This window comes from Bombina bombina, chromosome 3, assembly GCF_027579735.1.
Source record: "Bombina bombina isolate aBomBom1 chromosome 3, aBomBom1.pri, whole genome shotgun sequence".
Lineage (NCBI taxonomy): Eukaryota > Metazoa > Chordata > Amphibia > Anura > Bombinatoridae > Bombina > Bombina bombina.
In genome coordinates, this window is record NC_069501.1 from 467,615,543 (window position 1) to 467,637,639 (window position 22,097).

The 22,097-nt window shown below is 38.8% G+C and overlaps 1 protein-coding gene across 2 annotated transcripts in view; it reads right to left on the reverse strand.

Annotated features, from left to right (window-relative positions):
- Positions 1-22,097, reverse strand: part of PRICKLE4 (prickle planar cell polarity protein 4) — a 79,282-nt gene that overhangs the window by 28,695 nt on the left and 28,490 nt on the right. For both annotated transcript variants that reach the window (XM_053706747.1, XM_053706746.1), the window contains 2 exons: positions 14,595-14,750; positions 11,139-11,240 (listed from right to left, as the gene is read on the reverse strand). In XM_053706747.1, coding sequence (XP_053562722.1) covers positions 11,139-11,240; positions 14,595-14,714 — 222 coding nt within the window. In that variant the 5' untranslated portion in view covers positions 14,715-14,750. The remainder of the gene's footprint in view (positions 1-11,138; positions 11,241-14,594; positions 14,751-22,097) is intronic.

Sequence of the window (22,097 nt, forward strand, 5' to 3'; positions counted from 1 at the left end):
ATGCTGCATATTTTCAAGTGTGTTCATCAATAATTGTTTTTTATTTATTTTTTTAATTTGATGTATTTTGTTTTTTAAATTTTGAGTAATTTATTCTGTACCTTAAAGGGACAGTCTACTTGATTTTGTTTTGTTTAAAAAGATAGATCATGCATTTACTACACATTCCTCAGCTTTGCACAACCAACATTGTTATATTAGTATACTTCAGAACCACTAAGGGCGCAATCCAATATACGGCGCAGGTTTTGGCGCAAGCGTGCAAACCTGCGCCGTCCGTAGTTTCAGCTCGCAACTCGAGCTATCTCATATACGGTGCCGTCAGATGCTAAAGTTCCGTAAGTCTGACAAACTAGCGATGTCCAGAAATCTGCGTAAGTACAAATTTCTGGAGTCGCCAGTGACTTACGGCACTTTAGAAACTGCCGCCGCATAAAAAAACTGACTAAGTTATAAAATCACCCGTACTGTCTAACACGCCTCCCAAACATAGCCCGACACGTATACCCCTCGGACCCCGCCGCCACCTATATTATATGTATTACCCCCTAATCTGACCCCCTACACCGCCGCTAGCTACATTAAATGTTTTACCCCCTAATGTGAGCCCCCTACCCTGCCACCACCTACATTAACTATATAACCCCCTTATATGATCCACCTACACCGCCGCCACCTATTTAAACTATATTACCCCCTAATGTGATCCCCCTACACCGCCACCACCTATTTAAACTATATTACCCCCTAATATGATCCCCCTACACCGCCGCCACCTATTTAAACTATATTACCCCCTAATATGATCCCCCTAGACCGCCGCCACCTATTTAAACTATACTAACCCCTAATGTGATCCCCCTACACCGCTGCCACCTATTTAAACTATATTACCCCTAATATGATCCCCCTACACCGCCGCCACCTATTTAAACTATATTACCCCCTAATGTGATCCCCCTACACCGCTGCCACCTTTATTAAAATTATTAACCCCTAATCTAATCCCCCTATACCGCCGCCACCTATATTAAATGTATTAACCCCTAAAATACTAAAATTTCCCTACCACTAAACCTCAGTCTAACCCTACAAATAGCCCTGAAAAGAGCCTTGTCATTGCCCCAAAGTAACCAGCTCTATTACCAGCCCTTAAAAGGGCCTTTTGCGGGGCATTGCCCCAAAGTAACCAGCTCTATTACCAGCCCTTAAAAGGGCTTTTTGCGGGGCATTGTCACAAAGTAATCAGCTCTTTTGCCTGTAATGTAATCCCCCTACACCGCCGCAACCACCTATAATAAATGTATTACCCCCTAATCTAATCCCCCTACACCGCCACCACCTATATTAAATATATTAACCCCTAATCTAATCCCCCTACACCGCCGCCACCTATATTAAATATATTAACCCCCTAATCTGACCCTCCTACACCGCCGCCACCTATATTAACTATATTAACCCTAATTATATTAGGGTTAATATAGTTATTATATGATATATATTAACTATATTAACCCTATCTAACTCTAACACCCCTAACTTAATTATTATTAAAATAATTAAAAATATTAACTAAATTATTCCTATTTAAAACTAAATACTTACCTATAAAATAAACCCTAAGATAGCTACAATATAATTAATAATTACATTGTAGCTATTTTAGGGTTTATATTTATTTTACAGGTAACTTGGTATTTATTTTAACTAGGTACAATAGCTATTAAATAGTTAATAACTATTTAATAGCTACCTAGTTAAAATAATTACCAATTTACCTGTAAATAAATCCTAACCTAAATTACAAATACACCTACACTATCAATAAATTAAATAAACTACAAATATCTAAACTAAAATACAATTAAATACACTAAACTAAATTACAAAAACAAACACTAAATTACAAAAAATAAAAAAAAGATTACAAGAATTTTAAGCTAATTACACCTAATCTAAGCCCCCTAATAAAATAACAAAGCCCCCCAAAATAAAAAAATTTCCCTAGGCCTAATCTAAATTACAAAAAGTAATCAGCTCTATTACCAGCCCTTAAAAGGGCCTTTTGTGGGGCATTGCCCCAAAGTAATCAGCTCTTTTACCTGTAAAAAAAAAGAACAACCCCCCCCATTACAACCCACCACCCACGTACCCCTACTTTAACCCACCCAATCCCCCCTTAAAAAAACCTAAGTCTAACCCCCAAGTGCTCCTTACCTGTCCTGAAGACCGGCGGAGAAGGTCCTGTCCCAGGCGGAAAAGTCTTCTTCCAGGTGGCGACCTCTTCTTCTTCCAGGATCCAGCCGGCGTGGGGCAGAGGAATTGAAGACCGATGACCGAGGAGCTAAAGACCGTCCATCTGGAACTGAAGACCGGCGATGCTGGAACTGAAGATCAGCGACGCTGGAACTGAAGACCACTGGAACTGAAGACCAGAGCCAGAGCGTGGAGGATCCTCTTCCTACGATCGCCACCGTACACTGAATAGGAATTCAAGGTACGCGATTAAAAATGGCGTCCCTTGAATTCCTATTGGCTGATTTGAGCCTTCAAATTCAAATCAGCCAATCGGATGCGAGCTACTTTAATTCTACTGGCTGATTTGAATAGCCAATAGAATAAGAGCTACTGTAATTCTATTGGCGATTCTAATCGATTTGAATTTGAAGGCTCAAATCAGCCAATAGGAATTCAAGGGACACCATTTTTAATCGCGAACCTTGAATTCCTATTCAGTGTACAGCGGCGGTCGTATGAAGAGGATCCTCCACGCTCCGGCTCCGGTCTTCAGTTCCAGCGGTCTTCAGTTCCAGCGTCGCCGATCTTCAGTTCCAGCATCGCCGGTCTTCAGTTCCAGATGGACGGTCTTCAGCTCCGCGGTCTTCAACTCCTCCGCTCAGCGCCGGCTGGATCCTGGAAGAAGAAGAGGTCGCAGCCTGGAACAGGACCTTCTCCGCCAGTCTTCAGGACAGGTAAGGAGCACTTGGGGGTTAGACTTAGGTTTTTAAGGGGGGATTGGGTGGGTTAGAGTAGGGGTATGTGGGTGGTGGGTTGTAATGGGGGGGGAGGTTGTTGTTGTTTTTACAGGTAAAAGAGCTGATTACTTTGGGGCAATGCCCCACAAAAGGCCCTTTTAAGGGCTGGTAATAGAGCTGATTACTTTTGTAATTTAGATTAGGGTAGGGAATTTTTTTTTAATTTGGGGGGCTTTGTTATTTTATTAGGGGGCTTAGAATAGGTGTAATTATGATCGGAACAGCCAATAGAATGCAAGCTCAATCTGATTGGCTGATTGGAATTTTCCTACCTTAATTCCGATTGGCTGATAGAATCCTATCAGCCAATCAGAATTCGAGGGACGCCATCTTGGATGATGTCCCTTAAAGGAACCTTCATTCGTCGGGAGTTCGTCGTGGAGGAAGGATGTTCCGCGTCGGCGGGATGAAGATGGAGCCGGAAGAAAGAAGATTGAAGATGCAGCTTAATAGAAGACTTCAGCCGGATGATGGACCTCTTCAGCCCCCGCTTGGATGAAGACTTCAGCCGGATGATGGACCTCTTCAGCCCCCGCTTGGATGAAGACATTGCCTGGATAGGAGGAAGACATCGGACCCTCTTCTGGACGGATCGGTGATACCCGGCATGGTGAAGATAAGGTAGGAAGATCTTCAGGGGCTTAGTGTTAGCTTTATTTAAGGGGGGTTTGGGTTAGATTAGGGGTATGTGGGTGGTGGGTTGTAATGTTGGGGGGGTATTGTATGTTTTTTTTTACAGGCAAAAGAGCAGAATTCTTTGGGTCATGCCCCGCAAAAGGCCCTTTTAAGGGCTGGTAAGGTAAAAGAGCTTTTCAATTTTTATTTTAGAATAGGGTAGGGCATTTTTTTTTATGGGGGGCTTTGTTATTTTATTAGGGGGCTTAGAGTAGGTGTAATTAGCTTAAAATTGTTGTAATATTTTTATAATGTTGGTAAATTATTTTTTTATTTTTTGTAACTTAGTTCTTTTTTTATTTTTTGTACTTTAGTTAGTGTATTTATTTGTAGGTATTTGTATTTAATTTATTTATTGATAGTGTAGTGTTAGGTTTAATTGTAACTTAAGTTAGGATTTATTTTACAGGTAATTTTGTAATTATTTTAACTAGGTAGCTATTAAATAGTTATTAACTATTTAATAGCTATTGTACCTGGTTAAAATAAATACAAAGTTGCCTGTAAAATAAATATAAACCCTAAAATAGCTACAATATAATTATTATTTGTGTTGTAGCTATATTAGGGTTTATTTTACAGGTAAGTATTTAGCTTTAAATAGGAATAATTTATTTAATAAGATTTATTTTATTTCGTTAGATAAAAATTATATTTAATTTAGGGGGGTGTTAGGGTTAGGGTTAGACTTAGCTTTAGGGGTTAATACATTTATTATAGTAGCGGTGAGGTCCGGTCGGCAGATTAGGGGTTAATAATTGTAGGTAAGGTAGCGGCGACATACATTGGGGGGGCAGATTAGGGGTTAATAAATATTATGTAGGTGTCGGCAGTGTTAGGGGCAGCAGATCAGGGGTACATTGGGATAATGTAGGTTGCGGCGGTGTGCGGTCGGCAGATTAGGGGATAAAATTTTTTTATAGAGTGGCGGCGATGTGGGGGGGGCCTCGGTTTAGGGGTGCATAGGTAGTTTATGGGTGTTAGTGTACTTTAGAGCACAGTAGTTAAGAGCTTTATAAACCGGCGTTAGCCCAGAAAGCTCTTAACTCCTGGCTTTTCTCTGCGGCTGGAGTTTTGTCGTTAGAAAGATCCCATTGAAAAGATAGGATACGCAATTGGCGTAGGGGGATCTGCGGTATGGAAAAGTCGCGGCTGGAAAGTGAGCGTTAGACCCTTTCCTGACTGACTCTAAATACCAGCGGGCGGCCAAAACCAGCATTAGGACCCCCTAACGCTGGTTTGGACGGCTAACGCAGAACTCTAAATCTAGGCGATAGTTAATATATATCATATAATAACTATATTAACCTTAATATAATTAGGGTTAATATAGTTAATATAGGTGGCGGCGGTGTAGGGGGGTCAGATTAGGGGTTAATATATTTAATATAGGTGGCGGCGGTGTAGAGGGATTAGATTAGGGGTTAATATATTTAATATAGGTGGCGGCGGTGTAGGGGGATTAGATTACAGGCAAAAGAGCTGATTACTTTGTGACAATGCCCCGCAAAAAGCTGGTTACTTTGGGGCAATGCCCCGCAAAAGGCCCTTTTAAGGGCTGGTAATAGAGCTGGTTACTTTGGGGCAATATCACGCAAAAGGCCCTTTTCAGGGCTATTTGTAGGGTTAGACTTAGGTTTAGTGGTAGGGAAATTTTAGTATTTTAGGGGTTAATAAATTTAATATAGGGGGATTAGATTAGGGGTTAATAATTTTAATATAGGTGGCGGCGGTGTAGGGGGATTAGATTAGGGGTTAATATATTTAATATAGGTGGCGGCGGTGTAGGGGGATTAGATTAGGGGGTAATACATTTATTATAGGTGGCGGCGGTGTAGGGGGATTAGATTACAGGCAAAAGAACTGATTACTTTGTGACAATGCCCCGCAAAAGGCCCTTTTAAGGGCTGGTAAAAGAGCTGGTTACTTTGGGGCAATGCACCGCAAAAGGCCCTTTTAAGGGCTGGTAATAGAGCTGGTTACTTTGGGGCAATGTCACGCAAAAAGCCCTTTTCAGGGCTATTTTTAATTTAGTTTAGGATAGGGACATTTTAGTATTTTAGGGGGTAATACATTTATTATAGGTGGCGGCGGTGTAGGGGGATTAGATTAGGGGTTAATATATTTAATATAGGTGGCGGCGGTGTAGGGGGATTAGATTAGGGGTTAATACATTTAATATAGGTGGCGGCGGTGTAGGGGGATTAGATTAGGGGTTAATACACTTAATATAGGTGGCGGCGGTGTAGGGGGATTAGATTAGGGGGTAATATAGTTAAAATAGGTGGCGGCGGGGTAGGGGGCTCACATTAGGGGGTAATAATTTTAATATAGATGGCGGCGGTGTAGGGGGATTACATTAGGGGTTAATAATTTTAATGTAGGTGGCAGCGGTGTAGGGGGATCACATTAGGGGGTTAGACATTTAATGTAGGTGGCGGCGGGGTCCGGGAGCGGCGGTTTAGGGGTTAAACACTTTATTAGGGATTGCGGCGGGGGATTGCGGTTGACAGGTAGATAGACATTGCGCATGCGTTAGGTGTTAGGTTTTATTTTGCAGGTAGTTTAGGGAGTTACGGGGCTCCAATACACAGCGTAAGGCTTACTACGCCTGCAATTTGTGGCGAGGTGAAAATGGAGTAAGATTTCTCAATTTTCGCCACGTAAGTCCTTACGCTGTATATTGGATACCAAACTGCGCTGGTTTGGTATACCTGTCTATGGGCCAAACAACTACGGCCGAAGGCAGAAATATACGAGCGTAACTTCTATGTTATGCCGTATATGTGATACCAAACCAGCGCAAAATTTGGCGTCGCCGGCTTTTGCGGGCGACGATTTATATTGGATCGAGGCTTAAACCTCTAAATATCTGCCTGTTTTTAAGCCCATGCAGGCCGCCTCTTATCTCAATGTATTTTATAAGCTTTTCACAGTTAGACAGTGCTAGTTCATCATGTTCACTGACGTGGAATTATGCATGAACCAGCACTAATTAGCTAAAATGCAAGTTTGTAAAAAGTACTGAGATAAGTGGGCAGTCTGCAGAGGCTTAGATGTGTGTTATTACATTAGGACCCTGAAAGTGGACTTATGTGAGCCGTTTGTGTATACACATATGTATTTGGATGAACTGGTGGCATGCTGCTATTCTTTTGGGCTTGTGTTTTTGATACAAGGTAATCACAGAGGTGCATAACAGTGTTAGTTAGGCAAAACTGGGGAATGAGTAATGAAGGGATTATCTATCTTTTTAAACAATAAACATTTTCTGTCCCTTTCACTTAAGGGTGTTATTTGTGCTTAGAGACAAAACAGAAATCTTTAATTGGACCAAAACTAAAATGATGTATTATGCATATCCTAGAACATTTTTTTTTTATAATTTTTATTGAGGTCATACAACTTATAAACATAAACAAGCTTGCACTAGGCATAAATTTACACAAAAATGATTATCAAATAAAGCCCGTAATTCACATCCAGCATACAGAAGAAATAATTATTTTCAAAGATAAACAGATGTGATTAAAAACAAACATCCTGTATATTTGATTTCTGACCTCTTTTATATATATGACATTTTATTTCCCAGACCAGTAGGTGGTCACTTTTGGACCAAAAATAAAAGAAATATAAAAACTTGGGAATAGTACTATCTAGATAAATTTTGTCATAGAGAGTGATTAAGGATGGGGATATCCATGGCAGCTATATTGCAACAAATATATAATAAATAATATTACTATAGTTTAGGTATATATAGGTTACATAACCCTATAAACATCAATAACTATTTAGTATTCAAAATATTGAATCTGCCAGCTAATGCACACATTTAGCTAGGTACAATAATATTAATATCCCGTCGCCTAGTATTTTTAGATATCTCTGAATCTGGGGCATTATAAACAGGGTATTGGGCACTCCCAATGTACAGTGTAATTATCTAATAAAGAAGAATACAACAATCATATATATATGTAGGGTATAGCCAGACAACTCTGTAATACTACTAAACATATAAATGAATATATATATATATATATATATATATATATATATATATATATATATATATATATATATATATATATATATATATATATATAATTTGTAGCCAATGGAAGACTATGAAGCAGTAGGTATTCTTCACAAAGCAAATCTTAATCAACCAGTAGTATAGAGCTGATCTGTGAAACCTATATAATTTGGCTTTTGTAGTATCTATAGATATATATTTAGCCCTATATAGCTGTACTATACCCTTTTACTGTTATAATGTCATAGAGGGAGAGCAGGATAAACCATATATCAATGATACACATAACAAACAAGTGGGGGAAAAACTATAGCTATCAAAGAACATTGCATAATATTATGGGACTATTAAAAGTACAGTCCAGTTGGGGATGTAAGTTCCAGCTTCTATCTGTCAGCGGACAGTATATTATGTATTACCCGATTCCGGATTTCCTATAGTTAAGGAAATCGTCTGAGGAGGTCAAATCCATTTGCAAAGTTTTCCTGTGTGGAAGCCGGCACTTCACAATCATGGGGATCATACATTATTGCCAAGCAAAGTAGGTAAAGCCGATGCATACCGTACTAAGCGAGAGAAAATCCACATCTAGAAAGGACGACAAATGTGTCCCTGTGGTCGCTGCAGAAGGCCTGAGTGAATCAAACTCAACAACAGGATTTCCTCTCCCGGTTCTATCCACTGACGTTCCAGAGGCGATTGTCTCCTGCATGGATTGGACACTCCAGAGCTCTAGGACTGCATCAGACACACAAGGCCATTCATGCCAGGTAAGCACTTTTGGGCTCCGGCTTTCAAGTTGATATATTCTGTACGGCAGCCCCTCTCCACCACCGAGCCATGTAGCTGGGTCATCAAAAGGCAGAATACTCTCGGGGCATTCGGCAGACCCAGTATTGGTAACCTCAACTTCGAAAGTGGTTAGGGATCTATCGGTCTCAGCCACCTCAATCCTCCCGGGAAAATCTTGTTTTGGTTCCCGCAACTGTGTCCCGCTTCTCCAAGCTGCCAGCTCAGGACTAGCCACACTCGTAGTAAGAGCTAAGATTACTCTATGCTCAAACTCTAGAAGCTTGTTGCTTAGAAGATCCAGTAGTCTGCTCTCCCAACTTGGTAATTTCGACATTATGTCTCCACGTGGACCGGAATATGGCCGCTCCTCTGCAGTCTCGATATAGGGATTCGCAAATCGATATGGGTTTGCTTCACTTGTTGGAGTCCCTTGATCCCAGGACTACATACTCCAGTTCCATGCGTCGATAGACAGATTAATTACCCAAATTAAGTTAAACTGAACAGTCAAATATACTGTTAATTGTAGGATATAGCCAGAGCTATAGAAGCGTGAGGCTGTTCAGTGTCAGAGCTGGCTCCGCACCCCATATCCAAGAACATTTTTATTTTGTACTTCTGTCTGTCTCTATTTCCTCCATTGCTTACTATAGTGTTCATCAGCAAGTAGATGACTTGCAAGTCTTGCATTCTCTGTTTTTTGCATGGCAATATGGTTGCCAGAAGCATGAAATGTTGCAAGCACATATATTGTCGTGAAACATTTAATGCATCGGCTGACGAGCTATGTATATTAATATTTCTACAAAATTCACACTTTAAACTCTATGGGATTTTTTGTAGATTAATTTTCTAAAGGATCACTAGGGGTCTTCCATTTCCTTTAAATACATGAAGGTCATACAATACTACCTTATAGTAAATGACAGAGCATTTCAATCCCTGCTATCAGATGGACCAGAAATGTGTTATACAGCAATATGTAGCTGACTTGAGGCTCTAGTAATCAATGTGGGTATCGATTATCTGCTGCTTTCTGTTTTTCCTTTAAAAAGTTAAAAAGGATGTAACTGTTTGGTTTTTTTTGGCCCCAGAATATTGTATGTAAATAAAGGGAAATGCAAACCAAATTTTTTCTTTCATGATTCAGATAGAGCATACAGTTTTAACCTCTTTGATGCGCAGTAGTCACTGGGCCATTTTCAATATTAGTTACTAAAATATACGCAACAATTATATTTTTTTTTTATAGTTTTTATCGCAGCTATCTCACATACCATGGATTATACATATAATAATAGCATATTATAAATCTGCTTTGCCTGCTGAAAAAATAATATGTAATCTGAGTGGGTCACTCACTGAAATTTTACTTACAATAGGGTTTAAATGTAGGTAGCAAAACAGCTCAAAATTGGCTCAGCACTGGGGTAAAAAAAAGGCTTAACAGCAAAAGGGTTAAACAACTTTCTAATTTGCTTCTTATTTATAATTATTTATTTATTATTTGCTTATATGGGAGCAGTGGGAGGGAAGGAGGGAGACAGGTTGGCTGCCCAGCGATGAGGGTGAGGGTTCCCTACACTAAAGAAAAAGGTATATGAAGGGGAAGGGAGGGATGGGGCCCTACACTACAGAAAACTATGGGCTGGAGGGGTAAGGGGTACCCTACACTACAGAAAAAAATAATTGCTTGGAGGGGAGGAGGTGGAAAGTGTGAGGAGGACACCTACACTACAGAAAAGTAAACAAAAAATAATGATAATAATAATAATAATAATAATAATAATAATAAAAACTAGCAGATTTAAGCTCTGGTTTCATAACATAACATATATATACAGGTAGCCCTCAGTTTACGCCAGGGTTAGGTTCCAGAAGGAATGGTTGTAAATCGAAACCGTTGTAAATTGAAACCCAGTTTATAATGTAAGTCAATGGGAAGTGAGGGAGATAGGTTCCAGGCCCCTCTCAAAATTGTCATAAGTAACATCTAAGACATTATTTATAAAGCTTTGAAATGAAGACTTTAAATGCTAAACAGCATTATAAACCTAATAAAATAATCACACAACACAGAATATATAATTAAATGAACAAAAACATTTGCTAAACAGCATTATAAACCTAATAAAAAAAACACAGACTTAACTTGCATTTTTCCGCAAACAGTTCTTTCTATGCATTCCAATCTGGACTAATTTATAGACAGGAAGATCTTGTTCCTTTAAAATCTACTAGATAGCTCAGGTCTGGTTAAACTGATTAATTTCAGCTTGCTTGGCTTTGCTGCAACACAAGCGGACAGCTCCACCTACTGGCTATTTTAATAAATGCACTGCTTCTCAATGCTTTTCACTAGCAGTCACATGACTGGAAAAAAAGGTTGTTATTCTGAAACGGTGTAAATTGAACCGTTGTAAAACGAGGGCCACCTGTATATATATTTGCACATTTTGGTAGTCAAAAGTCCTCAGCATGTGTGTGTGTGCGTTCACACGTGAACATGTGTATGTCTGTATAATTGTACTTGCAGCATCCTAGTATATCTCATACGCTGAAACAAAGGCACTGTACTGCCTACATCTTACATCACAATCCTGTGGTGGCAATATTTGCAGCAGCATCCGGACAAACTTTAACTCCCTCAAGGTAGCATCAGGAAAGGAAATGTCTGCATTACTGGGGCGCACCTGAGGAGAGACAAACATTCAATAAGGCTACAAAACAAAAAGCTGGGATCAACATATTTATTAAAAATATTATGTACAGTACTAGTATAGAAACTGTTATATAATAGTACCTACAAATTGTATTTAGCTGAACTATAGATGTTTTACCAATAATGCCCAGATCCATATAAGGTTTCAGTGTGAGCATTATAAAAAAATAATAAAGTGAATTAAAAATAATAAGTTAAAAACTGTACAGTAATATAGGGGAAGCAGATCTACATTTTCTCCTTTATTTTGTGGTTTTAAATTACATAAACAAATGCATTAAAACTATATATACTTTTCTAAAAATGTTGCATATTTTTAAAATTGATCGTTTCATAACAGTGTGCTGAAAAGAAGCACAATTTTAAAAATATGCCATTTAAATAAAATAAAAAATATATATACAGCTTGAAAACCACACTGACTGGGATAAACCGTGAGTAAAAGAAAATCTATATAATCACAAAGTGCATTAGGCTTTATACAGTAGGGGAACTACTCAACAGAGGATCCAATCATTTCTTTGGGGCCCTCCAAAGTGTAACTCAGTAGTAAGCAATAGTAATAATATACATGCTGATTTATGTAATTTTAAAGATAGATAGATAGATAGATAGATAGATAGATAGATAGATAAGATGGACCTGCAACCTGCACTAATAAAACCTACATTGCATGAGGATTGTACACATTCTGCACATGCCTATATAAAGACTGGCTGCTATGGGCCCCCCAGAACTTGGTCACTGGTGTCACTGCACCAATGGTAGTTCCACCCAAGGGGCCCATTTATCATGCTCCGGATGGAACTTGAGGGCCCGTGTTTCTGGCGAGGCTGCAGGCTCGCCAGAAACAGCAGTTATGAAGCAGCGGTCTAAAGACCGCTGCTCCATAACCCTGTCCGCCTGCTCTGAGCAGGCGGACACATAACGCCGAAAATCAACCCGATCGAGTACGATCGGGTTGATTGACACCCCCTGCTAGCGGCTGATTGGCCGTGAATCTGCAGGGGGCGGCGTTGCACCAGCTGCTGGTGCAATGCTGAATACGGAGATCAGCCAATAGAATGCAAGCTCAATCTGATTGGCTGATTGGATCAGCCAATCGGATTGAACTTGATTCTGATTGGCTGATTCCATCAGCCAATCAGAATATTCCTACCTTAATTCCGATTGGCTGATAGAATCCTATCAGCCAATCGGAATTCGAGGGACGCCATCTTGGATGACGTCATTTAAAGGAACCGTCATTCGTCGTTCAGTCGTCGGCCAGGATGGATGTTCCGCGGTGGAGGTCTTCAGGATGCTGCCGCTTCGCTCCGGATGGATGCCGCTTGGATGAAGACTTCAATCGGATGGAAGACCTCTTCTGCCCCGCTTGGATGAAGACTTCAACCGGATCATGGACCTCTTCAGCCCCCCGCTTGGGCTTGGATCAGGACATCGGAGGAGCTCTTCTGGACGGATCGGTGTGATACCCGGTGAGGTGAAGACAAAGTAGGATGATCTTCAGGGGCTTAGTGTTAGGTTTATTTAAGGGGGGTTTGGGTTAGATTAGGGGTATGTGGGTGGTGGGTTGTAATGTTGGGGGGCTTGGGTATTGTATGGTTTTTTTTACAGGCAAAAGAGCTGTATTTCTTGGGGCATGCCCCGCAAAGTGCCCTGTTCAGGGCTGGTAAGGTAAAAGAGCTTTGAACTTTAGTAATTTAGAATAGGGTAGGGCATTTTTTTATTTTGGGGGGCTTTGTTATTTTATTAGGGGGCTTAGAGTAGGTGTAATTAGTTTAAAATTGTTGTAATATTTTTCTTATGTTTGTAAATATTTTTTTATTTTTTGTAACTTAGTTCTTTTTTATTTTTTGTACTTTAGCTAGTTTATTTAATTGTATTTATTTGTAGCAATTGTATTTATTTAATTTATTGATAGTGTAGTGTTAGGTTAATTGTAGATAATTGTAGGTAGTTTATTTAATTAATTTATTGATAGTGTAGTGTTAGGTTTAATTGTAACTTAGGTTAGGATTTCTTTTACAGGTAAATTTGTAATTATTTTAACTATTTTAGCTATTAAATAGTTCTTAACTATTTAATAGCTATTGTACATGGTTAAAATAAATACAAAGTTACCTGTAAAATAAATATTAATCCTAAAATAGCTATAATATAATTATAATTTATATTGTAGCTATATTAGGATTTATTTTACAGGTAAGTATTTAGCTTTAAATAGGAATAATTTATTTAATAAGAGTTAATTAATTTCGTTAGATTTAAATTATATTTAACTTAGGGGGGTGTTAGTATTAGGGTTAGACTTAGCTTTAGGGGTTAATCCATTTATTAGAATAGCGGCGAGATTCGGTCGGCAGATTAGGGGTTAATAATTGAAGTTAGGTGTCGGCGATGTTAGGGAGGGCAGATTAGGGGTCAATACTATTTATGATAGGGTTAGTGAGGCGGATTAGGGGTTAATAACTTTATTATAGTAGCGCTCAGGTCCGGTCGGCAGATTAGGGGTTAATAAGTGTAGGCAGGTGGAGGCGACGTTGTGGGGGGCAGATTAGGGGTTAATAAATATAATATAGGGGTCGGCGATGTTAGGGCAGCAGATTAGGGGTACATAGGGATAATGTAAGTAGCGGCGGTTTACGGAGCGGCAGATTAGGGGTTAATAATAATATGCAGGGGTCAGCGATAGCGGGGGCGGCAGATTAGGGGTTAATAAGTGTAAGGTTAGGGGTGTTTAGACTCGGGGTACATGTTAAAGTGTTAAGTGCAGACGTAGGAAGGGTTACCGCATAGCAAACAATGGGGCTGCGTTAGGAGCTGAACGCGGCTTTTTTGCAGGTGTTTGTTTTTTTTTCAGCTCAAACAGCCCCATTGTTTCCTATGGGGGAATCGTGCACGAGCACGTTTTTGAGGCTGGCCGCGTCCGTAAGCAACTCTGGTATCGAGAGTTGAAGCTGCGTTAAAAATGCTCTACGCTCCTTTTTTGGAGCCTAACGCAGCCTTTATGTGGACTCTCAATACCAGAGTTATTTTTATGGTGCGGCCAGAAAAAAGCCGGCGTTAGTTTTTCGGGTTGTTACCGACAAAACTCCAAATCTAGGCCTATGCCAGCTCAGCATAACTCTCTCTTTATTTTTAATGACTGTCATGAACGCTCCTGAGCCTATCTATCATAGAAAGTTTTATCAAAGGATACCAAGAGAAAGATATAAAATTTGTAAAACAAGTAAACTGGGTTTTTTTTTTGTGCACTCTATATGAATCATGAAAGTTTAATCTTGAACTTCCACACCCCTTTACTTTGTAGTCCTCTGCTTACCTCCAAGTCAGGGTACTCTTCAAGGGCACAACCAGAATCACTGTCTGAGGAGGAGGAGGATGATGTCAGTGCAGAAGAGGATCTGACACCCCGGGGCGGAACTGCACTTTCTGGTGCCATATTTAAGTTTTGAGGATCATCAACTCAAAGGAGCTACTGCAAACAGAAAGCAACAAAAAGGAGGGTTAACTGCATCATTAAGATTTTATTGAAACTTGCATAATACAACAAGAACTTTATATTCAGTAAACCTAGAGACAGTATCTTATCAAATCTAATTTTGTTGGAAAATTCAAATCAAATAAATTGTAAACCACATAAAATCTTACACAACTAATAGTCATCTAAAAATAGGCAAATGATTTATAAAGACTCTTAAAGGGACACTGAACCCATTTTTTTATTTTATTATTTAGATAGAGCATGACATTTAAGCAACTTTTTAATTTACTCCTATTATCAAATTTTCTTTGTTCTCTTGCTATCTTTATTTTAAAAACAGGAATGTGAATCTTAGCAGCCAGCCCATTTTAGGTTCAGCACCATGGATAGTGCTTGCTTATTAGAGGCTGACATTTACCCACCAATCAGCAAGCATAACCCTGGATCTTAACAAAAAATGGGCCGGCTCCTATGCATCACGTTCCTGATTTTTAAATAAAGGTAGCAAGAGAACGAAGAAAATTTGACAATAGGAGTAAATTAGAAAGTTGCTTAAAATTGCATGCTCTATCTGAATCATGAAAGAAAAAATGTGGGTTTAGTGTCCCTTTAACATCTCAAATAACAATATGAGCAAAAAAAGTCCTATGTACAAGAACAATTTTGGGTTTCATGCCGCTTTAACTGCCAGAAAAAAAGGTAGAAACCACTTGTGCTTTATAAACTCCCTGAAGGCCATGATAGAAGAGCCCAACTTTGGAGTGTGGAGCCATAACTGTGAGCATTTACCAGTGTGGGTGAGAAATACTGTAAATGAGCAAAAGTATATAGTCACCAGACCATTACATCTCTATGAGCTTGTTGGACATCCCATTCCTAAACCATAGTTAGGCATTACTATGGACTTGGTCCCCTTTCCAGCTATAACAGCTGCAACTCTTCTGGGCAGGCTTTTCACATGTTTTTGAAGTGTGTCTGAGGGAATTTGTGGCCAAAAGAGCATTTGTGAGGTCAGACAGACACTGATGTTAAGAGAAACAGGGATACTAATGGCACTACTTAGGACCCTTTGAGAAAGCCAGGAAGTGGCAAAACATGTCAGGGGACAGGGGGAGTTTAGTAGCTTTTAACTAGCAAGGAGAAGCTGGTAATTTAGCTGATACAAGCCGGAAAAAAAGAGATAAAATTACTAAGGACACGCTGCAAATGTATGCGCATGTCCATTGACCTATAACAATTATTATTTTTTCAGCTTGTGCACATTTATCGTAGGTATTATCATATAGCCAGGAAGGTTCACATAGGCCGTTTGAGTAATACCATTTGGTGTGAGTCAGAGTATCACTATATGAGTTAGACTGAGTAGCACTCTATTCATAATTATCCAGGAGATAACACTTGTTATAATAGACTATCTAGATAACAGCACCAGAATTGTAAAATTTACACTGAATATTTTCATATACAGTTACTTTGACAGCTTTAATTAAGGGGACCACAGCATACTCAAAGCACTAGAGCCACAAACCGCTTCGTGAATATAGGTTTATCTCCTTGTATAAACAGTGCTATTAACTACACTCTGCCTGACCTGCATTTAATAATATGTATGTATAGGCAATGGATTAATACCTACATCCTAGGTCTTTATCTTATACGTATTGAAGTACCATCCCTGCCATATACGGTATGTGGGTTCATCTACCATTATTTCCTACCAGCAAAAACTCACTTGTGTTTTTAAGGTGTGTGTGTTTTCTCATTTTCTTACATTATCCTAATAAAGGTTACATTTTAAAACAGCTTATTTCTGCCACAATCACATAGCTCTATACTTATTTAGCTGTAAAGGAATGTGAGTGCTATCCAAGTATACATAGTTATCAGTCTTGCACTGATTCAGTGAGGCACTGATGTTGGATGAGAAGATATAGCTTGCTCTCGGCATTCTAATTCATCCCAAAGGTGTTCAGTAGGGTTGAGGTCAGGGTTTTATGCAAACCACTCATGTTTCTAAACACCATACTAGTCAAACCATGTTTTCATTGACCTTACTTTATACACAGGGGCACAGTAACAGCAAAGAGCTTTCCCAAAACCAGAAGATAGGTTAACCCACAGATCTTCACACAGGGGGATGAATATATAGCCCCACAGCATCTATTTTTTTAGCAATATAGGATAACCCCTCTTTCTATTGGTGACTCTGGCCTCCCTCCATATTTACTATAAATAGTTGCATTATTATGGAAGCTCTGGATACTCTAAATAACCCATATCCTTCTCCAACCATAAAAAAATGAGTCATGGGATATTAAAAATCAGGTGTGTTCTGTTTTTGTGTCATGATTCACATATCCTGTTTTTCCAGGAGAGATATACACAGTATCCTAATAACTGAGAAAACAGCTCATTATTATAATTATAGCTGACCTGAAATTTATTACTGGTATAAATATTTTTTGGTGCATTTCTATTTATTTAAAACTTGTATAAGGGTAAAATCAGGAACAAATCCTATAAAAAAAGTGATGGTAAATTAGCATCTTTTATAATAGGACCTCCCACACCATTGTGCAAAACCCACAACTGGCCCTCCAAGGCTTTTTGTGTGGGACTCAGCAACCAAGGAGCAGAAAACATAATTTTTGTAAGAACTTACCTGATATATTCATTTCTTTCATATTGGCAAGAGTCCATGAGCTAGTGACGTATGGGATATACAATCCTACCAGGAGGGGCAACGTTTCCCAAACCTCAAAATGCCTATAAATACACCCCTCACCACACCAACAATTCAGTTTAACGAATAGCCAAGTAGTGGGGTGATAAAGAAAGGAGTAAAAAGCATCAACAGAGGAATCTGGAATAATTGTGCTTTATACAAAAAAATCATAACCACCATAAAAAGGGTGGGCCTCATGGACTCTTGCCAATATGAAAGAAATTAATTTATCAGGTAAGTATATCAAATACCCAAGATGTGGAACTCCACGCAAGAGTCACTAGAGAGGGAAGGATAAAATAAACAACAGCCATATGCTGAAAAATTAATCCACAACCCAAAATATAAGTTATTCTCATAAAGAAAAGAAAAACTTAAAACATCAGCAGAAGAATCAAACTGAAACAGCTGCCTGAAGAACTTTTCTACCAAAAACTGCTTCTGAAGAAGCAAATACATCAAAATGGTAGAATTAAGTAAATGTATGTAAAGAGGACCAAATTGCCGCTTGCAAATTTGATCAACTAAAGCTTAATTCTTAAAAGTCCACGAAGTGGCGACTGATCTAGTAGAATGAGCTGTAATTCTCTGAAGCGGGGCCTAACCCAACTCCAATAAACTTGAAGAATCAAAAGCTTTAATCAACAAACCAAGGAAATAGCAGATGTTTGTCTGACCTTTCCTAGGACCAGAAAATATAACAAATAGACTAGAAGTCTTCCTGAAATCTTAGTAGCTTCAATATAATATTTCAAAGCTCTCACCACATCCAAAGAATGTAAAGATCTTTCCAAAGGATTCTTAGGATTAGGACACAAGGAACGAACAACAATTTTCTCTACTAATGTTGTTAGACTTCACAACCTTAGGAAAAAATTGAAATGAAGTCCGCAAAACCGCCTTATCCTGATGAAAAATCAGAAAAGGAGATTCACAAGAAAGAGCAGACAGCTCAGAAACTCTTCTAGCAGAAGAGATGGCCAAAAGGAACAATACTTTCCAAGAAAGTAGTTAAATGTTCAAAGAATGCATAGGCTCAATATGGAGGAGCCTGTAAAGCCTTCAAAACCAAATTAAGACTCCAAGGAGGAGAGATTGATTTAATGACAGGCTTAAATACGAACTAAAGCCTGTACAAAACAGAGGAAGTTTAGCAATCTTTCTGTGAATAAAACAGAAAGAGCAGAGATTTGTCCTTTCAAGGAACTTGCAGACAAAACCTTATCCAAACCCTCCTAAAGAAACTGTAAAATTCTTGCAACTCTAAAAGAATGCCAAGAGAATTTATGAGAAGAACACCATAAAATGTAGGTCTTCCAAACTCGATAATAAATCTTTCTAGAGACAGATTTGCGAGCTTGTAACATAGTATCAATCACTGAGTCAGAGAAACCTCTATGACTTAGCACTAAGCGTTCAATTTCCATACCTTCAAATGTAATGATTTGAGATCCTGATGGAAAAACAGACCTTGAGACAATAGATCTGGCCTTAACGGAAGTGGCCAAGGTTGGCAACTGGACATCCGAAAAAGATCTGCATACCAAAACCTGTGGGGCCATGCTGGAGCCACCAGCAACACAAACGATTGTTCCATGATGATTCTGGAAATCACTCTTGGAAGAAGAACTAGAGGCAGGAAAATATAAGCAGGTTGATAACACCAAGGAAGTGTCAGCTCACCCACTGCTTCCGCCTGAAAAACCCTGAACCTGGACAGGCATCTAGGAAGTCTCTTGTTTAGATGAGAGGCCATCAGATCTATCTGTGGAAGACCCCATATCTTGAACAATCTGAGAAAACAAATCTGGATGGAGGAACTACTCCCCAGGATGTAAAGTCTGACGGCTGAGATAATCTGCCTCCCAATGTCTATACCTGGGATATGCACTGTAGAAATTAGACAGGAGATGGATTCCGCCCAAGCAAGTATCCGAGATACTTCTTCATAGCTTGTGGACTGTGAGTCCCACCCTGATGATTGACAAATGCCACTGTATGTGATATTGTCTGTTGGAAAATAAATGAACAGTTCTCTCTTCAACAAAGGCCAAAACTGAAGAGCTCTGAGAATAGCACGGAGATCTAAAATATTAATTGGTAATCTCGCCTCTTGAGATTTCCAAAACCCCTTGTGCTGTCAGAGATCCCCAAACAGCTCCCCAACCTGAAAGACTTGCATCTGTAGAGATCATAGTCCAGGTTAGCCGAACAAATAAGCCCCTTGAACTAAACGCTGGTGATTTACCACCACGTCAGAGAGTGTCAAACATTGGGATTTAAGGATATTAATTGTGATATCTTAGTATAATCCCTGCACCATGGATTCAGCGAACAAAGCTGGAGAGGTCTCATATGAGAACGGGCAAAGGGAAATGCGCCAAATGCTGCAGTCATGAGACCTAAATTTTCCATGCACATAACCACTGAAGGGAATGACTGAGACTGAAGGTGCCGACAGGCTGCAACCACTTTCAAACGTCTCTTGTCTGTTAGAGACAGAGTCATGGACACTGAATCTATCTGGAAACCTAAAAAGGTGAAAAATTAAATTGATCCTCCAACCATGTTTCTGAAGTGTGAGATTCTGCAGAACGGAAGGACTGAGCTAGTACCAAAATATCGTCCAAATAAGGAAACACCGCAATACCCTGCTCTCTGGTTTCCATAAAGCAGGGCACCAAAAACCTTTAAAAAAGATTCTTTGAGCGGTTGCTAATCCAAAAATGGAAAAGCAACGAATTGGTAACGCTTGTCTAGAAAAGAGAATCTCAGGAACTGATAATGATCTGAATGAATCGGAATATGAAGGTATACATCCTGCAATCCATTATGGATCTAAAATGTCCTTGCTGAATAAAAGGCAGAACAGTCCTTAAAGACACCATTTGAAAATTGGTACTATTACATAACGATTTAAAATTTTCAGATCCAGAATTGGTCTGAATGAAATTTCCTTCATTGAGACAATGAATAGATTTGAATAAAAACCCCAGACCTTGTCCCTGAAAAGGAACTGGCATGACTACCCCTGAAACTCCAGGTCTGAAACACACTTCAGGAAAGCCTGAGCTTTATCTGGATTTGCTGGGATACGTGAGAGAAAAAAATCTTCTCACAGGAGGATTTACTCAGAATCCTATTTGAAACCCCTGAGAGACAATACTCTGAAACCATTGATTTGGACCGAATTATCCAAAACATTCTTGAAAAAAAACTTAATCTGTCCCCTACCAGCTGAGCTGGAATGAGAGTCGCACCTTCATGCGGACTTAGGGGCTGGCTTTTTGGTTTCTTAAATGGGTTGGATTTATCCCATTTAAAGAAGGTTTCCAATTGGAAACAGATTCCATAGGGAAGGATTAGGTTTTTGCTCCTTATTTGAAAAAAAGAACGAAAACGATTTAGAAGCTTAATATTTACCCTTCGGTCTCTTATTACCTTGGAAAGAAGAGATAGCAATCTAGACTTAAAAAGTCATATCAGCGTTCCAAGATTTAAGCCTCAAAACTCTTGTAGCTAAAAATAGCTAAAGACATAGATCTAGCATCAATCTTGATTATATAAAAAAATTGCATCAGAACTGATTAGTATGTTGCAGAAAGCGAACAATACTAGATAAATCAGAATCCAATTCTTGTTGCGCTAAATCTCCAACAAAAAAGTTGATGCAGCTGCAACAACAGCCAAAGAAAATGCAGGCCTGAGACGACCTGAATATAAATAAGCTTTCCTTAGATAAGATTCAAGTCTCCTATCTAAAAGAACTTAAGTACTTATCTTCCATAGGAATAGAGGTACGTTCAGCAAGAGTAGAAATAGCCCCAACAAGTTGAGGATCTTTTCCCAAAACTCTATAGAAATTGCTGGTAAAAGGATATAATTTTTTAAACCTTGAAGAAGGAATAAAATGAGTACCCGGCTAATTCCATTCATTAGAAATCATAAGAGAAATAGCATCAGGAACAGAAAAAAACCTCTGGAGCAACCACAGGAGGTTTAAAAACAGAATTTACTAGTTCTAATATCAAGAGGACTAGTTTCTATGATATCCAAAATAATTAACACTTCTTTAACAAAGAACGAAAATACTTCATTTTAAATAAGTAGATTTGTTAGTGTCAATATCTGAGGAAAGATCTTCTGAATCAGATAGATCCTCATCAGAAGAGGATAATTCATTATGTTGTCGGTCATTTGAAATTTCATCAACCTTATGAGAAGTTTTAAAAGACCTTTATATTAATTAGAAGGCAGATAGCAGACAAAGCCTTCTGAATAGAATCAGAAACAAATTCTTTAAATTTCATAGGTATAACATGTACATTAAAAGTTGAAGGAACAACAACAGGAAATGCACTATTAACTGATGGATACAATATCTGCATGTAAAAAGTTTATCATACAATGACATTCGGAAATATAATGCACTTAGCTTTAGAAGAACCGACATCAGGCAGCAAAGTTCCAACAGATACTTCTGAGGCAGGATCAGATTGAGACATCTTGCAAAATGTAAAATAAAAAACAACATATAAAGAAAAATTTGTCAATTTCCTTATATGACAGTTTCAGGAATGGGAAAAAAATGCAAATAGCATAGCCCTCTGACATAG